Genomic DNA, 18,291 nt, shown 5'->3' with positions numbered 1-18,291 from the left:
TAGAAATTTAAATGATGAGTTATTTCAAGAAAGCAGCATAAATATGTACTACTACTAATAATAATAATAATAAAAATAATAATACAGATTTCACTGAATTATTTTTTTTAAATGCTTCTCCTCTAATTAATTCCTGTATTCAGTTTTATTACATGCCACTAGTCATGTTTATGAAGCAATCACTTGTACCTAAAAGAGTACTTTCTACATAACTTTCATGAGCCCAAGACAGATTAGCAAAGTAGAGGCATGAAAAATATTCATAGTTGTCTAGTCTTGTGAATGGTTCTATGTTTCCTTGAGCAGGCTGTGACTCAGAGGCAGCAGATGAAAATGATGCATTGTGTGCACTATGGCAATACTTCTAGCCTGAAGTGTGGTGACAGACAGACAAACATATTCATGGACAAAGAGAGGTGGAGAGAGAGAGAGAGAGAGAGAGAGAGAGAGAGAGAGAGAGAGAGAGAGAGAGAGAGAGAGAGAGAGAGAGAGAGAGAGAGAGAGAGAGAGAGAGAGAGAGAGAGAGAGAGAGAGAGAGAGAGAGAGAGAGTACATATAGTGAGAAGACATGAAACAGTATAAACTAAAGGCAATGAGCAGTGCAGTCAAAAAATCAAGCAGACATGAGGCAGAGCAAAGTGGAGATGATGTGAACAAGGAGAGAGAGGTGCAGAATACTCACAGGGGTAGCTGGCCACCCTGGGTCTGGCCCTGGAGATGGCCCACAGCAGTGTGGACTTGCCAGCATTAGGGAAGCCCACCAGACCCACATCGGCCAACAGCTTCAGTTCCAGCTTCACAATGTGTCCCTGTGGATGCGGGAACATAGGAACATGAGAACACATCATCAAAAGGGATAGTGCAAGAAGCCAGCAGGTTTGTACATAGTTTTTCTCACCCCCACAGCTGCTAACTTTGCACAGGTGCCTTATCTGTCCATGCACAGAGTACATTTTGCATGTATGAGAGGAGGTTTCCATTTCAAGACACTTGTCCTCCAATTATTGATGATCCTTTTTGACCTCTCTTTAGGGACTGGCATTCTAGTGAGCCTTTTTTTTCCTTTTTAACCTTTTGTTGCTGTTGGCCAGTGACCCACTTACATGAAAACAAATAAATCAATAAATAAATAAACCAAGGAAGTGCCAGTGTTCCTGATGCCCCACCAGTACCCACCTGTCCCTTCTGCCCATTGTACTGGTTGCTGGGGTTGCTGCCCTGCCCACCTCAAGCCACCAACACCTTGTCCCCTGCACAGTTTATCTCACCTGAAAAAATAAATAAATAAATAAAGGAAGAAAAGATAAAAATCACATCTTAACTTAGGGAAATATTTCTACTGATTACAGCTTAACTATCCTACACACACACACATACACACATACACATTAACAACTGATTACTGAGTCCATTCCATTCATCCACCAGTCTATTTCAGAACCAATTCCTTCCTATCAATAAAAAAAAGTTTTCCTAACAAGAGATCAAAGAGAAAATAAAGACAGGGTGAAAAAGGAAAAGGGTGAGAGTGCCATCAGGAAAAAGGTGAGAGTGGCATCCTCACCCAGCAATTTCTGGTGCTGCTCGAGCCAGACGGTGGTGCCGGTAGGGACAGGAAAGGTCAGCTCAGCGCCAGCCTCCCCTCAGATGCGATACTTGCGACTGTCCATGCCAGCTGCCCCAACCCACCGCTGGTCTGGCCGAGCCTTGCACAGCTTCAGCAGACTGTGGCCTGTGGGGGGAAAGAGACAGACAGAGAGAGCAGGGTAAGAGGGATGTGGTCTGTGAGAAGGAGAGCAGGGTGAGAAGTGGTCTGTGAGAGGGAGAGCAGGGTGAGAAGTGGTCTGTGAGGGAAAGCAGGGTGAGAAGTGGTCTATGAGAGGGTGAGCAGAATGAGAAGTGGTCTATGAGAGGGAGAGCAGGGTGAGAAGTGGTCTGAGAGGGAGAGCAGGGTGAGAAGTGGTCTGTGAGAGGGAGAGCAGGGTGAGAAGTGGTCTGTGAGAGGGAGAGCAGGGTGAGAAGTGGTTTGTGAGAGAGAGCAGGGTGAGAAGTGGTCTGTGAGAGGGAGAGCAGGTGAGAAGTGGTCTGTGAGAGGGAGAGCAGGGTGAGAAGTGGTCTGTGAGAGGGAGAGCAGGGTGAGAAGTGGTCTGTGAGAGGGAGAGCAGGGTGAGAAGTGGTCTGTGAGAGGGAGAGCAAGGTGAGAAGTGGTCTGTGAGAGGGAGAGCAGGGTGAGAAGTGGTCTGTGAGAGGGAGAGCAAGGTGAGAAGTGGTCTGTGGGAGGGAGAGCAGGGTGAGAAGTGGTCTGTGAGAGGGAGAGCAGGGTGAGAAGTGGTCTGTGAGAGGGAGAGCAAGGTGAGAAGTGGTCTGTGAGAGGGAGAGCAGGGTGAGAAGTGGTCTGTGAGAGGGAGAGCAAGGTGAGAAGTGGTCTGTGGGAGGGAGAGCAGGATGAGAAGTGGTCTGTGAGCGAGAGCAGGGTGAGAAGTGGTCTGTGAGAGGGAGAGCAGGGTGAGAAGTGGTCTGTGAGAGGGAGAGCAAGGTGAGAAGTGATCTGTGGGAGGGAGAGCAGGGTGAGAAGTGGTCTGTGAGAGGGAGAGCAGGGTGAGAAGTGGTCTGTGAGAGGGAGAGCAAGGTGAGAAGTGGTCTGTGAGAGGGAGAGCAGGGTGAGAAGTGGTCTGTGAGAGGGAGAGCAAGGTGAGAAGTGGTCTGTGGGAGGGAGAGCAGGGTGAGAAGTGGTCTGTGAGCGAGAGCAGGGTGAGAAGTGGTCTGTGAGAGGGAGAGCAGGGTGAGAAGTGGTCTGTGAGAGAGAGCAGGGTGAGAAGTGGTCTGTGAGAGGGAGAGCAGGGTGAGAAGTGGTCTGTGAGAGGGAGAGCAGGGTGAGAAGGAAGTTTGCAAGCCTCATTCCCTGTCATAACAGTGTTTAAATGCCATGCCTCACTTCCTGTCATAACAAATATAGTCTCACTATGTCACTTCCCATCACAACAGACACAGTGTCTCCGTGCCTCACCTTCCTTCCCCTCCACATACACGTCACCCCCTGCGCCACCCACTCCCCTGAGGCACAGCAGACCCATGCCCCCCGCTCCACCCCGCACGTGCAGCCGCAAAACATCCACAAACTTGCTGCGTACGCTCTTCATCTTATCCCAGTGCTCATACCACCTGGATGGGAAAACTGCTTTAGGAAATTGCTATAGGTACATTCCTATATTTTCTGGAGCAGAGTAAGTAAAATATATTGTTATTGGTATCTTTCTACCTTCTCTGGAGTAAAAAAAAAAAGAAAAAAAAAGTAAAATCTATTTATCTATATACAGCAGCAGCAGCAGCAGCAGCAGCAATAATAATCTATCTATCTTTCTGTATACCAGACTGGTAATCACATATGTAGTGGCTCATACAAAGCAACACACACACACACACACACACACACACACACACACACACACACACACACACACACACACACATGGACTGCAAGAGAAGAAAACCCAGTTAAATCTGAGAGATGGAAAGGAAGGAATTGGTAAGGAAAATTATTACAATGGTTCAAGATGAGGAACAGGGACTGGAACAAGAAGTGGAAGAGGCACATAGAATTGGAAAATATAGTGAGGGAGGTAAAAGACCATTAAAAGTGAGAATGAGATCCCAAGTTGCAATACAGCAGATCCTAGTGAGAACTGGGAAGCTGGCTGAAAGTTCAGAATACAGGAATATTTGGGTAAAAAGAGATACGAACTTGGGAGGGAAAAAGAGCGGGACCTGAGAAATGAAGCTAAGGAAAAAACAACAGAAGGACAGAGACCGAGAAGAGGAAATTTTATAGGAAGATACTAGATATGACACTGAAGAAATGGTATACTTGGGAAAGGGAACAAGTACTAAAAGAACCACAGCAGCAGACGGAGAAATTACAAGTGGTGGGGGAAGCAGTACATTAAGAGTAATTTATACAAACATAGATGGGTTACTCTCAGGTGTACTGGAAGTGAGAGATTACCTAAAGGAAAGTAGACCAGATGTGTTGTGCCTAACTGAGACAAAGTTAAAAGAGGAAGTCCACTTAAGCTTTAAGGAGGAGAGATATAATTACTAGAGGAGAGATAGAAAGGGAAAAGGAGGAGGAGGAGTACTGATAATACTTCGAGATGATATATATGTGGAAGAAGTGCAACGTGGAGATGGTATGGTGGAGGTGATAGGTATAACAATCAGGACTAGTGGAAGAGAGAGGAGGAGGATCATATTAATGTACGTGCCACAACACAAGGAAATGCAAAAGGAAGTGTTGAAGTGCCTAGACAACATGATAAGGAAGGACAGTAAAATACTACTAGTGGGAGACTTTAACCGCAAAAATGTCAGCTGGGAGGAGATGGAAGTTAATGGAAATGCTGGACAGTGGAGTGAAGAAACACTACAGTTAGCTATGTTGAATACAATGGACTGATGGGTGGAGGAATTTACAAGATACAGAGAGGAGGAGGAACCATCTGTGTTAGACCTGGTGTTCACAAAAAAAAAAGAGCCCTGTCCAAACATTAAATGCTTAACCCCAATGGGAAAAAGTGACCATGTGGTGTTAGAAGTGGTACTGCAAGACTGGGAGGTTCTAGCATGTAAGGAGTATTATAAAAATGGGAGATTAAATCACGCAAAGACAAATTTTGCAGAGTTAAGAAAATTCTTTGGAAGAGACTTACGGAAGGCATGAGAGTGCAAGAGAAATATGAAACATTCTTGAAGAAGTACAATGAGGGTGTGCAGAAGTATGTACCTATATAAAAAGTAAGGAGGAACAAACATATTTGGTATAATGGCAGATGTGCACAAGCTGAGAAGAGAAAGGATATAGCTTGGAAAAACTGAAGAAGCAAAGAAATGAAAAGAATAGAGAGCAGTATAAGGAGGCAAGGAATAAATATGTTAGAATAAGAAGAGAGGAGAAACAACTTGAAAAGGATGTGGTAAAGAAATGTGAAGAAGACCCCAAGCTTTTTTTACAGGTATATCAATGGAAAGATGACAAACAGAGACACCATTGACAAGATAGTAAAGGGAGAAAGGATATATCAAACAGTGGAACAGATGAGTGAAATTATGAATGAGAGTTTTAGGTCTGTGTTCAATGTGGAAGCAAATTTTATAGAACCAAATGAGGAAGTGTGGTGGGAGGGGTTACGGGAAGTCTTGGTGCAAAAAACATGAAATTGGCAAATTGTTAGGAGAGTTGGATGTCAGGAAAGCATTGGGGCTTGATGGAGTATTAGGTTGGACACTAAAGGAATGTAGAGAACAAGTGGTGGAGCCAATTTGGGATGTGATTAACAGCTCACTGATAGAGGGAAAAGTACCAAAGGAGTGGAAGAGGGCAAATATAGTGCCAATACACAAAGGAGGAAAGAGGACTCAGCCACTAAATTATAGACTGGTGTTGCTAACTAATGTTATAGGCAAGATCTGTGAAATGTTTTTTTTTTTTTTTTTATGTAGGAAGGACACTGGCAACAAAAATCTAATAAAAAAAATCCCCACTGAAATGTCAGTCACATAAAAGGGTCAAAGCAGTGGTCAAAAATTGATGAATAAGTGTCTTGAAACCTCCATCTTGAAGGAATTCAAGTCATAGGAAGGTGGAAATACAGAAGCAGGCAGAGTTTACCAGAGAAAGGGATGAATGATTGAGAATACTGGTTAATTCTTGCGTTAGAGAGGTGGACAGAATAGGGGTGAGAGAAAGAAGAAAGTCTTGTGCAGCGAGGCCGCGGAAGGAGGGGAGGCATGCAGTTAGCAAGATCAGAAGAGCAGTTAGCATAAAAATAGTGGTAGAAGACAGCTAGAGATGCAACATTGCAGCGGTGAGAGAGAGGCTGAAGACAGTCAGTTAGAGGAGAGGAGTTGATGAGACGAAAAGCTTTTGATTCCACCCTGTCTAGAAGAGCAGTATGAGTAGAACCCCCCCAGACATGTGAAGCATACTCCATACACGGACGGATAAGGCCCTTGTACAGAGTTAGCAGCTGGGGGGGGGTGAGAAAAACTGGCGGAGACGTCTCAGAACACCTACCTTCATAGAAGCTGTTTTAACTAGAGATGAGATGTGAAGTTTCCAGTTCAGATTATAAGTAAAGGACAGATCGAGGATGTTCAGTGTAGAAGAGGGGGACAGTTGAGTGTCACTGAAGAAGAGGGGATAGTTGTCTGGAAGGTTGTGTCGAGCTAATAGATGGAAGAATTGAGTTTTTGAGGCATTGAACAATACCAAGTTTGCTCTGCCCCAATCAGAAATTTTAGAAAGATCAGAAGTCAAGCGTTCTGTGGCTTCCCTGCGTGAAATGTTTACCTCCTGAAGGGTTGGACGTCTATGAAAAGACGTGGAAAAGTGCAGGGTGGTATAATCAGCGTAGGAGTGGATAGGACAAGAAGTTTGATTTAGAAGATCATTAATGAATAATAAGAAGAGAGTGGGTGACAGGACAGAACCCTGAGGAACACCACTGTTAATAGATTTAGGAGAAGAACAGTGACCGTGTACCACAGCAGCAATAGAATGGTCAGAAAGGAAACTTGAGATGAAGTTACAGAGAGAAGGATAGAAGCTGTAGGAGGGTAGTTTGGAAATCAAAGCTTTGTGCCAGACTCTATCAAAAGTTTTTGATAAGTCCAAGGCAACAGCAAAAGATTCACCATAACCTCTAAAAGAGGATGACCAAGACTCAGTAAGGAAAGCCAGAAGATCACCAGTAGAGCGGCCTTGACGGAACCCATACTGGCGATCAGATAGAAGGTTGTCATGTGATAGATGTTTAAGAATCTTCCTGTTGAAGATAGATTCAAAAACTTTATATAAGCAGGAAATTAAAGCAATAGGATGGTAGTTTGAGGGATTAGAATGGTCACCCTTTTTAGGATCAGGCCGAATGTAGGCAAACTTCCAGCAAGAAGGAAAGGTAGATGTTGACAGACAGAGCTGAAAGAGTTTGACTAGGCAAGGTGCAAGCACGGAGGCACAGTTTCAGAGAACAATAGGAGGGACCCCATCAGGTCCATAAGCCTTCCGAGGATTTAGGCCAGCGAGGGCATGGAAAACATCATTGCCAAGAATTTTAATAGGTAGCATGAGGTAGTCAGAGGGTGGAGGAGAGGGAGGAACAAGCCCAGAATCGTCCAACGTAGAGTTTTTAGCAAAGGTTTGAGCGAAGAGTTCAGCTTTAGAAATAGATGTGAAAACAGAGGTACCATCTGGTTGAAATAAAAGAGGGAAAGAAGAAGCAAAGTTATTAGAGATATTTTTGGCTAGATGCCGGAAGTCACAAGGGGAGTTAGATCTTGAAAGGTTTTGACACTTTCTGTTAATGAAGGAGTTTTTGGCTAGTTGGAGAACAGACTTGGTATGGTTCTGGGCAGAAATATAAAGTGCATGAGATCCTGGTGATGGAAGGCTTAAGTACCTTTTGTGGGCCACCTCTCTATCATGAGAACAAGCTGTGTTAAACCAAGGTTTGGAAGGTTTAGGACGAGAAAAAGAGTGAGGAATGTACGTCTCCATGCCAGACACTATCACCTCTATAATGCGCTCAGCACACAAACATGAGTCTCTGACACGGAAGCAGTAGTCATTCCAAGGAAAATCAGCAAAATACCTCCTCAGACTAGCAGAACCAAAACGCCAGAGGCACCTTCGTTTAGGGGGATCCTGAGGAGGGATTGGAGCGATAGGGCGAGATACAGATATGAGATTGTGATCGGATGATCCCAACAGAGAAGAAAGGGTGACAGCATAAGCAGAAGGATTACAGGTCAAGAATGTTGGGCGTATCTCCAAGACGGTCAGGAATACGAGTAGGGCGTTGCACCAATTGCTCTAGGTCATGGAGGATAGCAAAGTTGTAGGCTAGTTCACCAGGATGGTCAGTGAAGGGAGAGGAAAGCCAAAGCTGGTGGTGAACATTGAAGTCTCCAAGAATGGAGATCTCTGCAAAAGGGAAGAGGGTCAGAATGTGCTCCACTTTGGAAGTTACTCGTAAGTAGTCAAAGAATTTCTTATAGTCAGAGGAGTTAGGAGAGAGGTATACAGCACAGATAAATTTAGTTTGAGAGCGACTATGTAGTCATAGCCAGATGGTGGAAAACTCAAAAGATTCAAGAGCGTGGGCACGAGAGCAGGTTAAGTCATTGCGCACATAAACGCAGCATCCAGCTTTGGATAAAAAATGAAGATAGAGAAAGTAGGAGGGAACAGAAAAGGGGTTACTGTCAGTTGCCTCAGACACCTGAGTTTCAGTGAGGAAAAGAAGATGAGGTTTAGAAGAGGAGAGGTGGTGTTCTACAGATTTAAAATTAGATCTTAGACCGCAAATGTTGCAGAAGTTAATGAAGAAAAAGTTGAGGGGGGTGTCAAGACACTTAGGGTCGTCGACAGAAAGGCAGTCCGACCTGGGGACATTTATGGTCCCCTCCCCAGATGGGGACTCCGAGGCTGGTGTAGGAGTCGCCATGATAATTTTGAAATTTTTGAGTGAAGAGTGTGTGTGTTATTAGGTGCTTGTAGTTTTGTGTGGAGGAAGAGAGTTGTCTTTAGAGGGGCAGGCTGTGACTGGCCCCTTGTGTTGTGAGACACAAAGTGAAACGTTCAGTGAGGTCACAGCTGGGTTTAATGATAAGTTCACAGCACCCCCTGAACAGTGCTGCACACCTCACTGGGAGTAATTATCATTTCGGCAGGTGTCCACTGCCTCCTCCTCCACTGACATGATGTTCTAGGGACTTGTGGTGAGGCCAGACATGTGAAGGTGTCTTGGCCTCCAATCTGAGCAGCCACTCTCTCTTCCCTCACAGAAGACCTGCTTTTGACACCAGCATACAAACACCACACCTAACACTCTCCACCACTCCACTGCAACACTCGGACAGCCCTCACCTATGGTCTGACCATTTTATCCTCAGCATTTGGGTATTGTCCTTTCCGGGGATTTCCCATCCTGTGGTGCTGCTAAACTTTTACCAACACACACCTTATGTCAGATACTTACTACTACAACATTAAATGGAATTGTAGTATATATACACTGTAATGACATAAAAATGTAATATATGTCATTGTGTTTCGCAAACGCCACAATACTTGGCAATATTTCCTCCAGGCGTTGTCACGTTTCTTTGAGTGACTCAGTCAGTTAGTCAGTGACTCAGACTCAGTCTGTCAGAGTGACCCTGTCAATCCATCGGTCACTTCCTCTCACACAGCACATGAAGAGAGAGGAGAGAGAGAGAGAGAGGAGAGAGAGAGAGAGAGAGAGAAGAGAGAGAGAGAGAAGAGAAGAGAGAGAGAGAGAGGAGAGAGAGGAGAGAGAGAGAGAGAGGAGAGGAGAAGAGAGAGGAGAGAGAGAAGAGAGAGAGAAGAGAGAGAAGAGAGAGAGAGAGAGAGAGAGAAGAGAGAGAGGTGTTGGAAGCAAGGTTATCTCTGACACCTAGGGTCTAATTTTCCCATTATAAAGTGTGGCAGTGCCACAGGCTGGGAAATCCCCAGAAAGGACAAGAGGTAAACAGTCCAGGATGAAATGGTGAGACCATACCTAATTAAGCCACAATGTACTCACTGAGGCCTGTAGGGCAGGTCAACTACTCAGTGGTATCTTAGTCTTAGTGTGTACCATCCACAGTAAATGTATTGTTTCTATAACCAAGACTCTACCCCATAGCAGGAGTTTTCCCACATGGTACACAAAGCTACACCTGCTTGCTTGCTCACCTCATATATTTAAAAGGATGAGGTGCAGACAAGAGCCGTGTCTGCTAAACACTGCCACACGCTGCATCGTGGGAGCAGACCAGCTCAGGCTTGATGCATAAACAGCAGACTGGACTAAGCTTTTCTCCTCACTCCCTTGCTCTTGAATGCCTGTAATAATAATGAATGCTTTAATCAAACTCTTTCAATAATAATTCAAAGCTTTAAGTACAATACATAATGGGAGCAAACAAGCTGAGGCTTAATGTGCAGACAGCAGACTGGACTCAGCTTTCTTGCTTATTCCCTGGCTCTTGAATACCTGTAATAATAACATGTGCATTAATCAACTCCTTCAACATCAATTCCAAACACTAAACACACTGCATTATCACATTACAAAACATCTGGATTAGTACATACTACTGGACTAAGCTTTCTTCCTCACTCCTTTGCTCCTGAGTGTCTGTAATACTGTAATAATGTAATAATATGTACAGTAAATCCATCACTCTCATCCGGCAGCTTTAAGTATCCGGCACATTTTTCCCCGGGCCTTAAAATCAATAAAAAATCAATGTGTACTCATAAAATCAATTTAAAATTCCTGCGCGAGGCATACTTTGTCCCCTCGCCACCCAGAGAGCACTGCTTCACGCCACCCGCGGCCCACTACACTGTGTTTACTCAGTGACTCAGACCCGCGTGTGCACTGTTTATCGCCTGATGCCTTCATCATGCCTAAAGTTGTAGAAAAGAGGAAATGTGTTGTGCTTACACTTAAGCAGCTGATCAGATCAGCTGCTGATTAAGAATCAGCTGATCTTTGTTATGGTAGGATGCGTGAGTGTAGGGTGGTGATTGTGTACATAATTTCACTTTCTATTCAAGTATCCAGTAATATTCAAGTATCCGGCATGTCCGGCGGTCCCGTTGATGCCGGATAAGAGGGATTTTACTGTACCTTAATTAGCTCTCAGCAACAACTCCAACCACTTAGGGCACTGTGCACAATCTCTGCAAGCATCAACAAGGAAAGAAAAAGAATAGATTTCAAAGTTATATCCAGTATGATGTTTAGAAGTGGCTGTCACAAACAAGACAAAAAGAACTTGAAAATACATTTTATAATATTTAGATGTGACTGTCACAAGGTAGAGAAAAAACAGAATGGATTTTCACATTTCTAACCAGTATAATGTGTAGATGAGGCTCTCACAGGAATAAAACAAAAGAATGAAAACAATAGATTTGTAGTTTTTTGGCCAATATAATATTTAGTAGTGGCTGTCAGAAGAAAGAGAAAGGAATTAAAATAATGTATTTTCACATTTCTATTAGGTATAATGTTTAGATGTGGCTGTCACAAGGAAGACAAAAAGACTAAAAAATAGATATTTAAATTTGTATCCAGCACATTATAACATTCAGCTGTGGCTCTCACAAGGAAGGGAAAAAAATAATGAATAGATTTTCACATTTCTGGCCAGTATAATGTTTGGAAGTGGGTGTCAAACAAAATAGACTGCCTCAGGGAGGAAAAATGTGTTGAATACCAGTGAAGGGTGAATGGAGTGAAGGAATACAGGATATGGCCATGGGGAGGATCAAACACAGCATTGCAATTTGTCATGGAGAAAGACTGGCAGGAAACAAGATGACTACAACCCCACATTAAATCAACTCTTTCAACAGTAATTCATATGCACTGTATGTAGTCATTGCATGCATCCATAATGTAGAGGAAAACAATTTTTCAAGTGAATACATCCTCAAATTCCTAGCCAGTATAATGCTTAGATAAAGCTGTCACAAGACAGAGAAAAGAATTAAATAGATTATGAAATTCCAAGCCAATACAATGTTTAAAAGCTGTCACAAGAGAGAGAAAAGAATTAATTACATTATCAAATTCCTAGCAAGTATAATATTTAGATAAAGATGTCAGGAGAGAGAAAAGAGTTTCACATTTGTAGCCAGTGTAATGTTTAGATGTGTCTGTCACAAGAAAGGAGAAGAAAAGAATTACAGGAATAGATCTTCACATTTGTAGCCAGTATAGTGTTTAGATGTGGCCCTCATAATGAACAGAAAAAAATGAAAAGATGCTAAATAACAGAAAAGAGTTAATGGTACAAAGAAATATAGGAGTGGCCAAGAGCAGAATCAAAGACAAGCCTTCTAATTCATCACACTGAAAGAATGGCAGGAAGTAGGATGACCATTAAGCACACTGTTAATAAGCATTCTTCTCTCATCAGGATTATTTTCAAAGATCACAGAGATGATTAGCTGGGTTCAATATTTTTTTCTCTCTTTATCTATCATTAGGATCATGACATAAGCAAAAACATTAAAAATCAGGATGGGTTGAAGCCCCAAGAATAGTAAGAGAGAGGAGTGAGCCTCTTAACATAGCAACTGTTTACCAGCAGCAAGTATTGTAGATACCGGATGAGAGATGAGGGTTGTGGCCTGGCTGTAACAGTGTGTGGCACATGAGCCTCAGTCCTACCCAGAGATCAGTCACCATGAACATATGAGCTCTTAACGTAAGGGAGTGGCTGGCTGGACAGCAAGATAACTCCTCAAAACCCTAATAACTTCCAGCAAGCACCAGCGCACAACCCCTGGGCAAATAACAGTGAAAGACAGGGAAATGTGAGTGATTATTAGAGACAAGTGATCTCCTTGGAAGGAAGTTATCACCCACAGGAATCAGTTTTGCCCCTAATTATGTTTGCAACATATATGAATGACATGAATGATGAATCAGTAAAAGTTTCTTTGCCTACAATGCTAAACTCATGAGACAAGTGAGTGTACAGGACAATTGTGAAATACTGCAACACCTTAAAAATAATTGGAAATGGAGCTGCACATGAGAAATAGAATTCAATGTCCAACAAATTCAGTGTAATGGAGTTTTGGAAAGAGCAAGCAAAGGATTTCAAGGGAATATAAACTTGAAGGAGAGATTATACAGAAATCAAAGTCAGGGAGATCTCTAGGAGTATTCGTATCAGACAACACGTCACCTGAGAAACACATAAATAAAATTGTTGGAGAGACTTACAACGTAATGAGAAAAAAACAAGAGTGGCATTTATCCACATGGATGAAGAAAGGGTAAAGAAAGTGACCATCACTCTGATGAGGCCAAGGCTGGAATATGCAGCAACAGTGTGCTCACAAAGCACAACAAATAACATCCAAGTAGCTTTCAAAGAAAACATTACTAATTCCTTGGATCCCACACATTACTTTTAACTTATGCTTGGCCTTTCTCCACTTAAATACAGATAAAACTGATTTTTTAAAGAATCCAGCATTTATTTTTCCTGTGCACATACAATAGCTGCCCATCATAACATTCCACCTGTGCTGCCAGGCTGCCTCACTCACCTGGCATGGCAGTACTGAAGCAGAGATGCAGCGCTGGCAACTCATACCACCAGGGTGCAGGACCCAGCCAGGAGGGACCCAGGATTCTCCATCACTGACCAAAATTTCATCTTCCCAGCAACACAAAATTTCATCTTTCCCTTCCCAGCAACACTAAAATTTCTTCTTCCCCTTCCCAGCAACACAAAATTTCTTCTTCCCCTTCCCAGCAACACAAAATCTCTTCCTCCTCCTGTACAGCAATACAAAAACCTTCCTCCTCCTCCTCCTCCTGTAATACCACCTTAGTTAATAAGATCCTAATTTTAAGCGTATATTTATCACATTTTATTTTTTATTCAGTACAATATAAATTTAGTCCTAACTGGATTATTAATAAAACCATTTATGATTATTATTTGTCAATGCATCAGTGTAGCATCAAAACATTACTACACCCTGCCTGCTCATGTTTGTTTGTTATCAACAAGGAACACAAGTCAGTCCTTTGCTCTGCCAAACATTACTTCCCATGGACTGCCATACCTGCACATTTGACAGAGAGAGAGAGAGAGAGAAGAGAAAGAGAGGAAAGAGAGAGAGAGAGAGAGAGAGAGAGAGAGAGAGAGGAGGAGAGAGAGAGAGAGAGAGAGAGAGAGAGAGAGAGAGAGAGAGAGAGAAGGGTGAGTGAATTAGGTTAGTTTAGAAAGCCAAATTCGTGATTTTCTGCTTCTCCATACGAAAAAAATTAATTTCTTTTTCGTGGCTGTTAGACGGTTCATGTTTCTAATAATACTGTTGTGCCCACCCCTCATTCCGGGCGGGCGTGTTATCCACGCGGGCACAGGTCAAGAAACTAGAGCAGCGGGGCCTCAAATAAGTCACACTATAAACGCCGGGACAACACACACACACACACACAACACACACGAGGCCGGGGCACAGCCGGGGCACAAGGAAAAACACGGGCACTATTTCCTGGGTTTATCGACAAATCCTCCGCAAGTACTCGTACACTGCTGTACAAGTTTACAGGGGCACCACAAGCCTCCCAGGGCACTCAACAGGCAGGGAAACACTTCCAAAGCAGGCAGGCACACGCTGGCCTCCTCTCTAGCCACGCGTCTCCCCTCTCTCCCAGTGCTGCCACCTCCACAGTGCTACCACCCGCACCCATACCCCTGGTGTAACAATACCGAAAAAAAAGAGATTGAGACATGTGTCTGTAAGAGTACTACTTACTCTGACAGCTTCCCTTGCGTCCGTTATGTCCTGATAGACGGATGCCTGGAAAAGACACAATCCTCTTTTCTTACGACCAGTTTTGCCTTGTACCGCCTCTCAGGCCATCCAATCCTTGCTTCTCAAGTTCAGCTTCTTGTAGGGAAGATTAGTTCATTCAGCGGCGCTTCCTTCATGTTTCTCTTCATTACTGTGTTCCTTGTGTCTTCTCTTTCACTATCTATATAATATTCTCCCAGTGTTTCCCTCCTCACGGCCTCTCAGTCAGGTGATGATGTAAACAAACATCTACGGCTGATCGCTGGCACGTGCAAGGGACACAGGAAACCTGCATTTTTCACCCATGACTCGTGTATTTATTGGATCAGACCGTTTTAAAAGACGGCATTAAATTATTTATACAACTTGGTCTCCCACAGGTTAATGTACGCTCTGCACCACGCTGTGTATATTGTCACTCTGCCCTTCATTTATTTTTTTTTTTCATCCCAATTTGTTCTGTATTATATTACATTATGAATTTATTTATTCGTTTCTATTTTCTACTTTTTCCCTCATAATTTCTTCTCTATTATATTTCATTTGCTCTCTCCTCTCTCTCTCTCTCTCTCTCTCTCTCTCTCTCTCTCTCTCTCTCCTCTCTCTCCTCTCTCTTCTCTCTCTCTCTCTCCTCTCTCAAGAGATAAAAATAAATAAATTAAACAAATTCCTTATTAATTAACATATATTTGTGTGTTTCTTTTCTTTATGATCAAAAATATTTGAAACTTTTGCCTGGGAAATAAATCATTACGAAAAACAAACAAGATAGAAAGTAAAGCAAGTTACAAAAATAGGAAATTGATTAAAAAGTTTACAGTTTTCTTGAGAATAATATTGAAATGACATTAGCATTTTCATCTGACAGATACACTGGGTTCAGGTAAGTTAGGTTAGGTTAGATTAGGCTAAGTTAGGTTTGGTTTATTTATTAATTTTACGTAGGAGAGTCACTGATCAATGGCAACGAGAGGCAGAAAGTTAACTCTTGCAATTGAGAGGAGGACAGAATAGTGGTGATTGATTGAGAATACTGGTTAACTCTTGCATTAGAAAGGTGGACAGAATAGTGGTGAGAGAAAGAAGAAAGTCTTGTGCAATGTGCTTGTGATAGCGAGAGAGAGGCTGAAGACAGTCAGAGAGAGAGAGAGAGAGAGAGAGAGAGAGAGAGAGAGAGAGAGAGAGAGAGAGAGAGAGAGAGAGAGAATAGTACATATTGTACATACTGTCTTCAGCCTCTCTCTCGCTATCACAAGCACATGCACAAGACTTTCTTCTTTCTCTCACCACTATTCTGTCCACCTTTCTAATGCAAGAGTTAACCAGTATTCTCAATCAATCACCACTATTCTGTCCTCCTCTCAATTGCAAGAGTTAACTCTCTGCCTCTCGTTGCCATTTGATCAGTGACTCTCCTACGTATAATTAATAAATAAAATAATTTTATATATAAAATGAATGACCAATTAAATTAAAGAACGAAAGTTTTGGTAAGCCTAATCTAGCCTACTCTAGCCTAGCCTAACTTAACTGAACCCAGTGTATCTCCTCTCTCCTTCTCCTCCCTCCAACACTTGAATACCGCATTGCTAATTTACATAAATTTCCTGCTAATTAGGCCAGGTGTGATAATAGTAGCAGTAAAAGTAGGAGTAGTGGTAGTAGTAGTAGTAGTAGTAGTAGTAGTAGTAGTAGTAGTAGTAGTAGTAGTAGTAGTAGTAGTAGTAGTAGTGAAAAAAAATTTTGATATAAAAAAGTACCGTTTTCTTTTTCTTCCATTTCATATAATCACACTCACACACACGTATCGTACGTTAATGGGCAGCCTCTCTCACTCTCTCTCTCTCTCTCTCTCTCTCTCTCTCTCTCTCTCTCTCTCTCTCTCTCTCTCTCTCTCTCTCTCTCTCTCTGTGTGTGTGTGTGTGTGTGTGTGTGTGTGTGTGTGTACGGATTCAACTTCTCCAGTCAAAAATACGAGAGAGAGAGAGAGAGAGAGAGAGAGAGAGAGAGAGAGAGAGAGAGAGAGAGAGAGAGAGAGAGAGAGAGAGAGAGAGAGAGAGAGAGAGTTAAACTGACGAAATTCAATACAGATTTATCTCCTCTTCCTCCTCCTCCTCCCTTTATAACAAGAAGTATACATATCTCGGATCATTACCCTCCTCCTCCTCCTCCTCCTCCTCCTCCTCCTCCTCCTCCTCGCCAGGTAATAAGAGGTGATTACTCTCTAATTAGACAGGTAAGTGTGTGTTCGTTACCTGGGGATCTCATTTGCTGGTGGTGGTGGAATTAACTGCAAAATTACTACTACTACTACTACTACTACTACGAATAATAATAATAATAATAATAATAATAATAATATGAAGAAAAATAAAAAAGACAAAATATTTCATTTATTATTTTCTCCTCTTCCTCCTCCTCCTCCTCCTCCTCATCTTCCTTAGCAAACTTTAAGTAACCTCCAAATAAGGAGTACAGGGTTTACAATATCACCTCCTCCTCCTCCTCCTCCTCCTCTTTTCTTCTTATTTATCACACTTCCTCCTTATCAATCTTCCTCTTCCCCTTCTTCTCACTTTATTTCCTCCTTCCTCTCTTCCTCCTCATTCGTCTCCAAGAGGAGGAGGAGGAGGAGGAGGAGGAAACAGGAAGGAAAAAGATGCCAGAGAGTAGTAGTTCAGAGAGAGAGAGAGAGAGAGAGAGAGAGAGAGAGAGAGAGAGAGAGAGAGAGAGAGAGAGAGAGAGAGAGAGAGAGCGCTCAATAATTTTATCATATTACGAGGAGGAAAAAAATAATAAACAGACACTGGCGTATTTTCCATAATTCCTTTCTCTCTCTCTCTCTCTCTCTCTCTCTCTCTCTCTCTCTCTCTCTCTCTCTCTCTCTCTCTCTCTCTCCCCTAGGACATGACGCCAGGTGGCCGCCTTGTTGCCACGAGGGGTGAGGTCAAACCCTCCACACCCTGTGTCTCCTCCAGACGCCACCCCTGGCCGTGACCTGACCCGCCCACTAACCACACACACACACACACACACACACACACACACACACACACACACACACACATCATGTTTATGTCTGTCTGTCTATCTGTCACCCTGTCTGTCTATCTATTTGCCTGTCTGTCTGTCTGTCTGTGTGTGTGGGTATGTATGTATGTATGTATGTATGTATGTATGTATGTATGTATGTATGTATGTATGTATGTATGTGTATATTCTCATTTACAAACCTAAAACATTATTATTATTATTGTTATTATCATCATTACTATTTAATAATATTTATTACTATTTATTATCTATACTATTTAATAATAGTAATGATAATAACAATAATAATAATAATAATGTTTTAGGTTTGTAAATGAGAATATGCACATACAGTTAGAGAGAGAGAGAGAGAGAGAGAGAGAGAGAGAGAGAGAGAGAGAGAGAGAGAGAGAGAGAGAGAGAGAGAGAGAGAGAGAGAGAGAGAGAGAGAGAGAGAGAGGCTGTGTGTAGGTGTGTTTGGGTGTGTTTGGGGCACTCTTTCCCCCCCATCCCCCTCAAGAGCAAAACAAAGATCTCCCCTCACTTCCCCCTTCCCCTCAAAACACAGTATTTCCCCTTCCTTCACCCCACACAGTCTCCCTCCTTTTCCGTCTGTTTTCCCATACAAAAGACAGGATTTTCCCTGCATGACCCCCAAAACTGCCCTCTTTTTTTCCCCCTAACTCAAAACTGACAATTTTTCCTCAATTATCACAAAAAATACTCCTCTTTTCTTTCCCCTAAAACACACAATTTCACTTCCCTACCCACAAATTTCCTTTTTCCCCTTAGCTTCAAAACACAGCGTCTCCCCTGACCCCCTCCCCCCCGCGCTCCTACCTTGCCGCTGGGTGTGTTGC

At 42.8% G+C, this 18,291-nt stretch overlaps 2 protein-coding genes across 2 annotated transcripts in view; both read right to left on the bottom strand.

Moving 5' to 3' along the window:
* Positions 1–18,291, bottom strand: part of LOC135089900 (GTP-binding protein 10-like) — a 145,985-nt gene that overhangs the window by 1,951 nt on the left and 125,743 nt on the right. Inside the window, exons 3-6 of the mRNA XM_063986081.1 lie at positions 9,755–9,904; positions 1,565–1,732; positions 1,177–1,268; positions 683–809 (exon numbers count right to left, since the gene is read on the bottom strand). The gene's annotated coding sequence lies outside the window, so the exon portion shown is untranslated. The remainder of the gene's footprint in view (positions 1–682; positions 810–1,176; positions 1,269–1,564; positions 1,733–9,754; positions 9,905–18,291) is intronic.
* On the bottom strand, positions 365–4,715 carry LOC135089899 (GTP-binding protein 10 homolog). The gene is made up of 6 exons (XM_063986080.1): positions 4,707–4,715; positions 3,470–3,474; positions 3,008–3,162; positions 1,690–1,964; positions 683–809; positions 365–369 (listed from the first exon to the last, which is right to left on the bottom strand). The coding sequence occupies exons 1-6, from the start codon at positions 4,713–4,715 to the stop codon at positions 365–367; spliced, it is 576 nt and encodes a 191-aa protein (XP_063842150.1).

Source organism: Scylla paramamosain, chromosome 34 (assembly GCF_035594125.1).
Source record: "Scylla paramamosain isolate STU-SP2022 chromosome 34, ASM3559412v1, whole genome shotgun sequence".
Taxonomy (NCBI): Eukaryota; Metazoa; Arthropoda; class Malacostraca; order Decapoda; family Portunidae; genus Scylla; species Scylla paramamosain.
The sequence above is the reverse complement of the archived record's forward strand: the minus strand, read 5'-3'. Positions and strand labels throughout refer to the sequence as shown.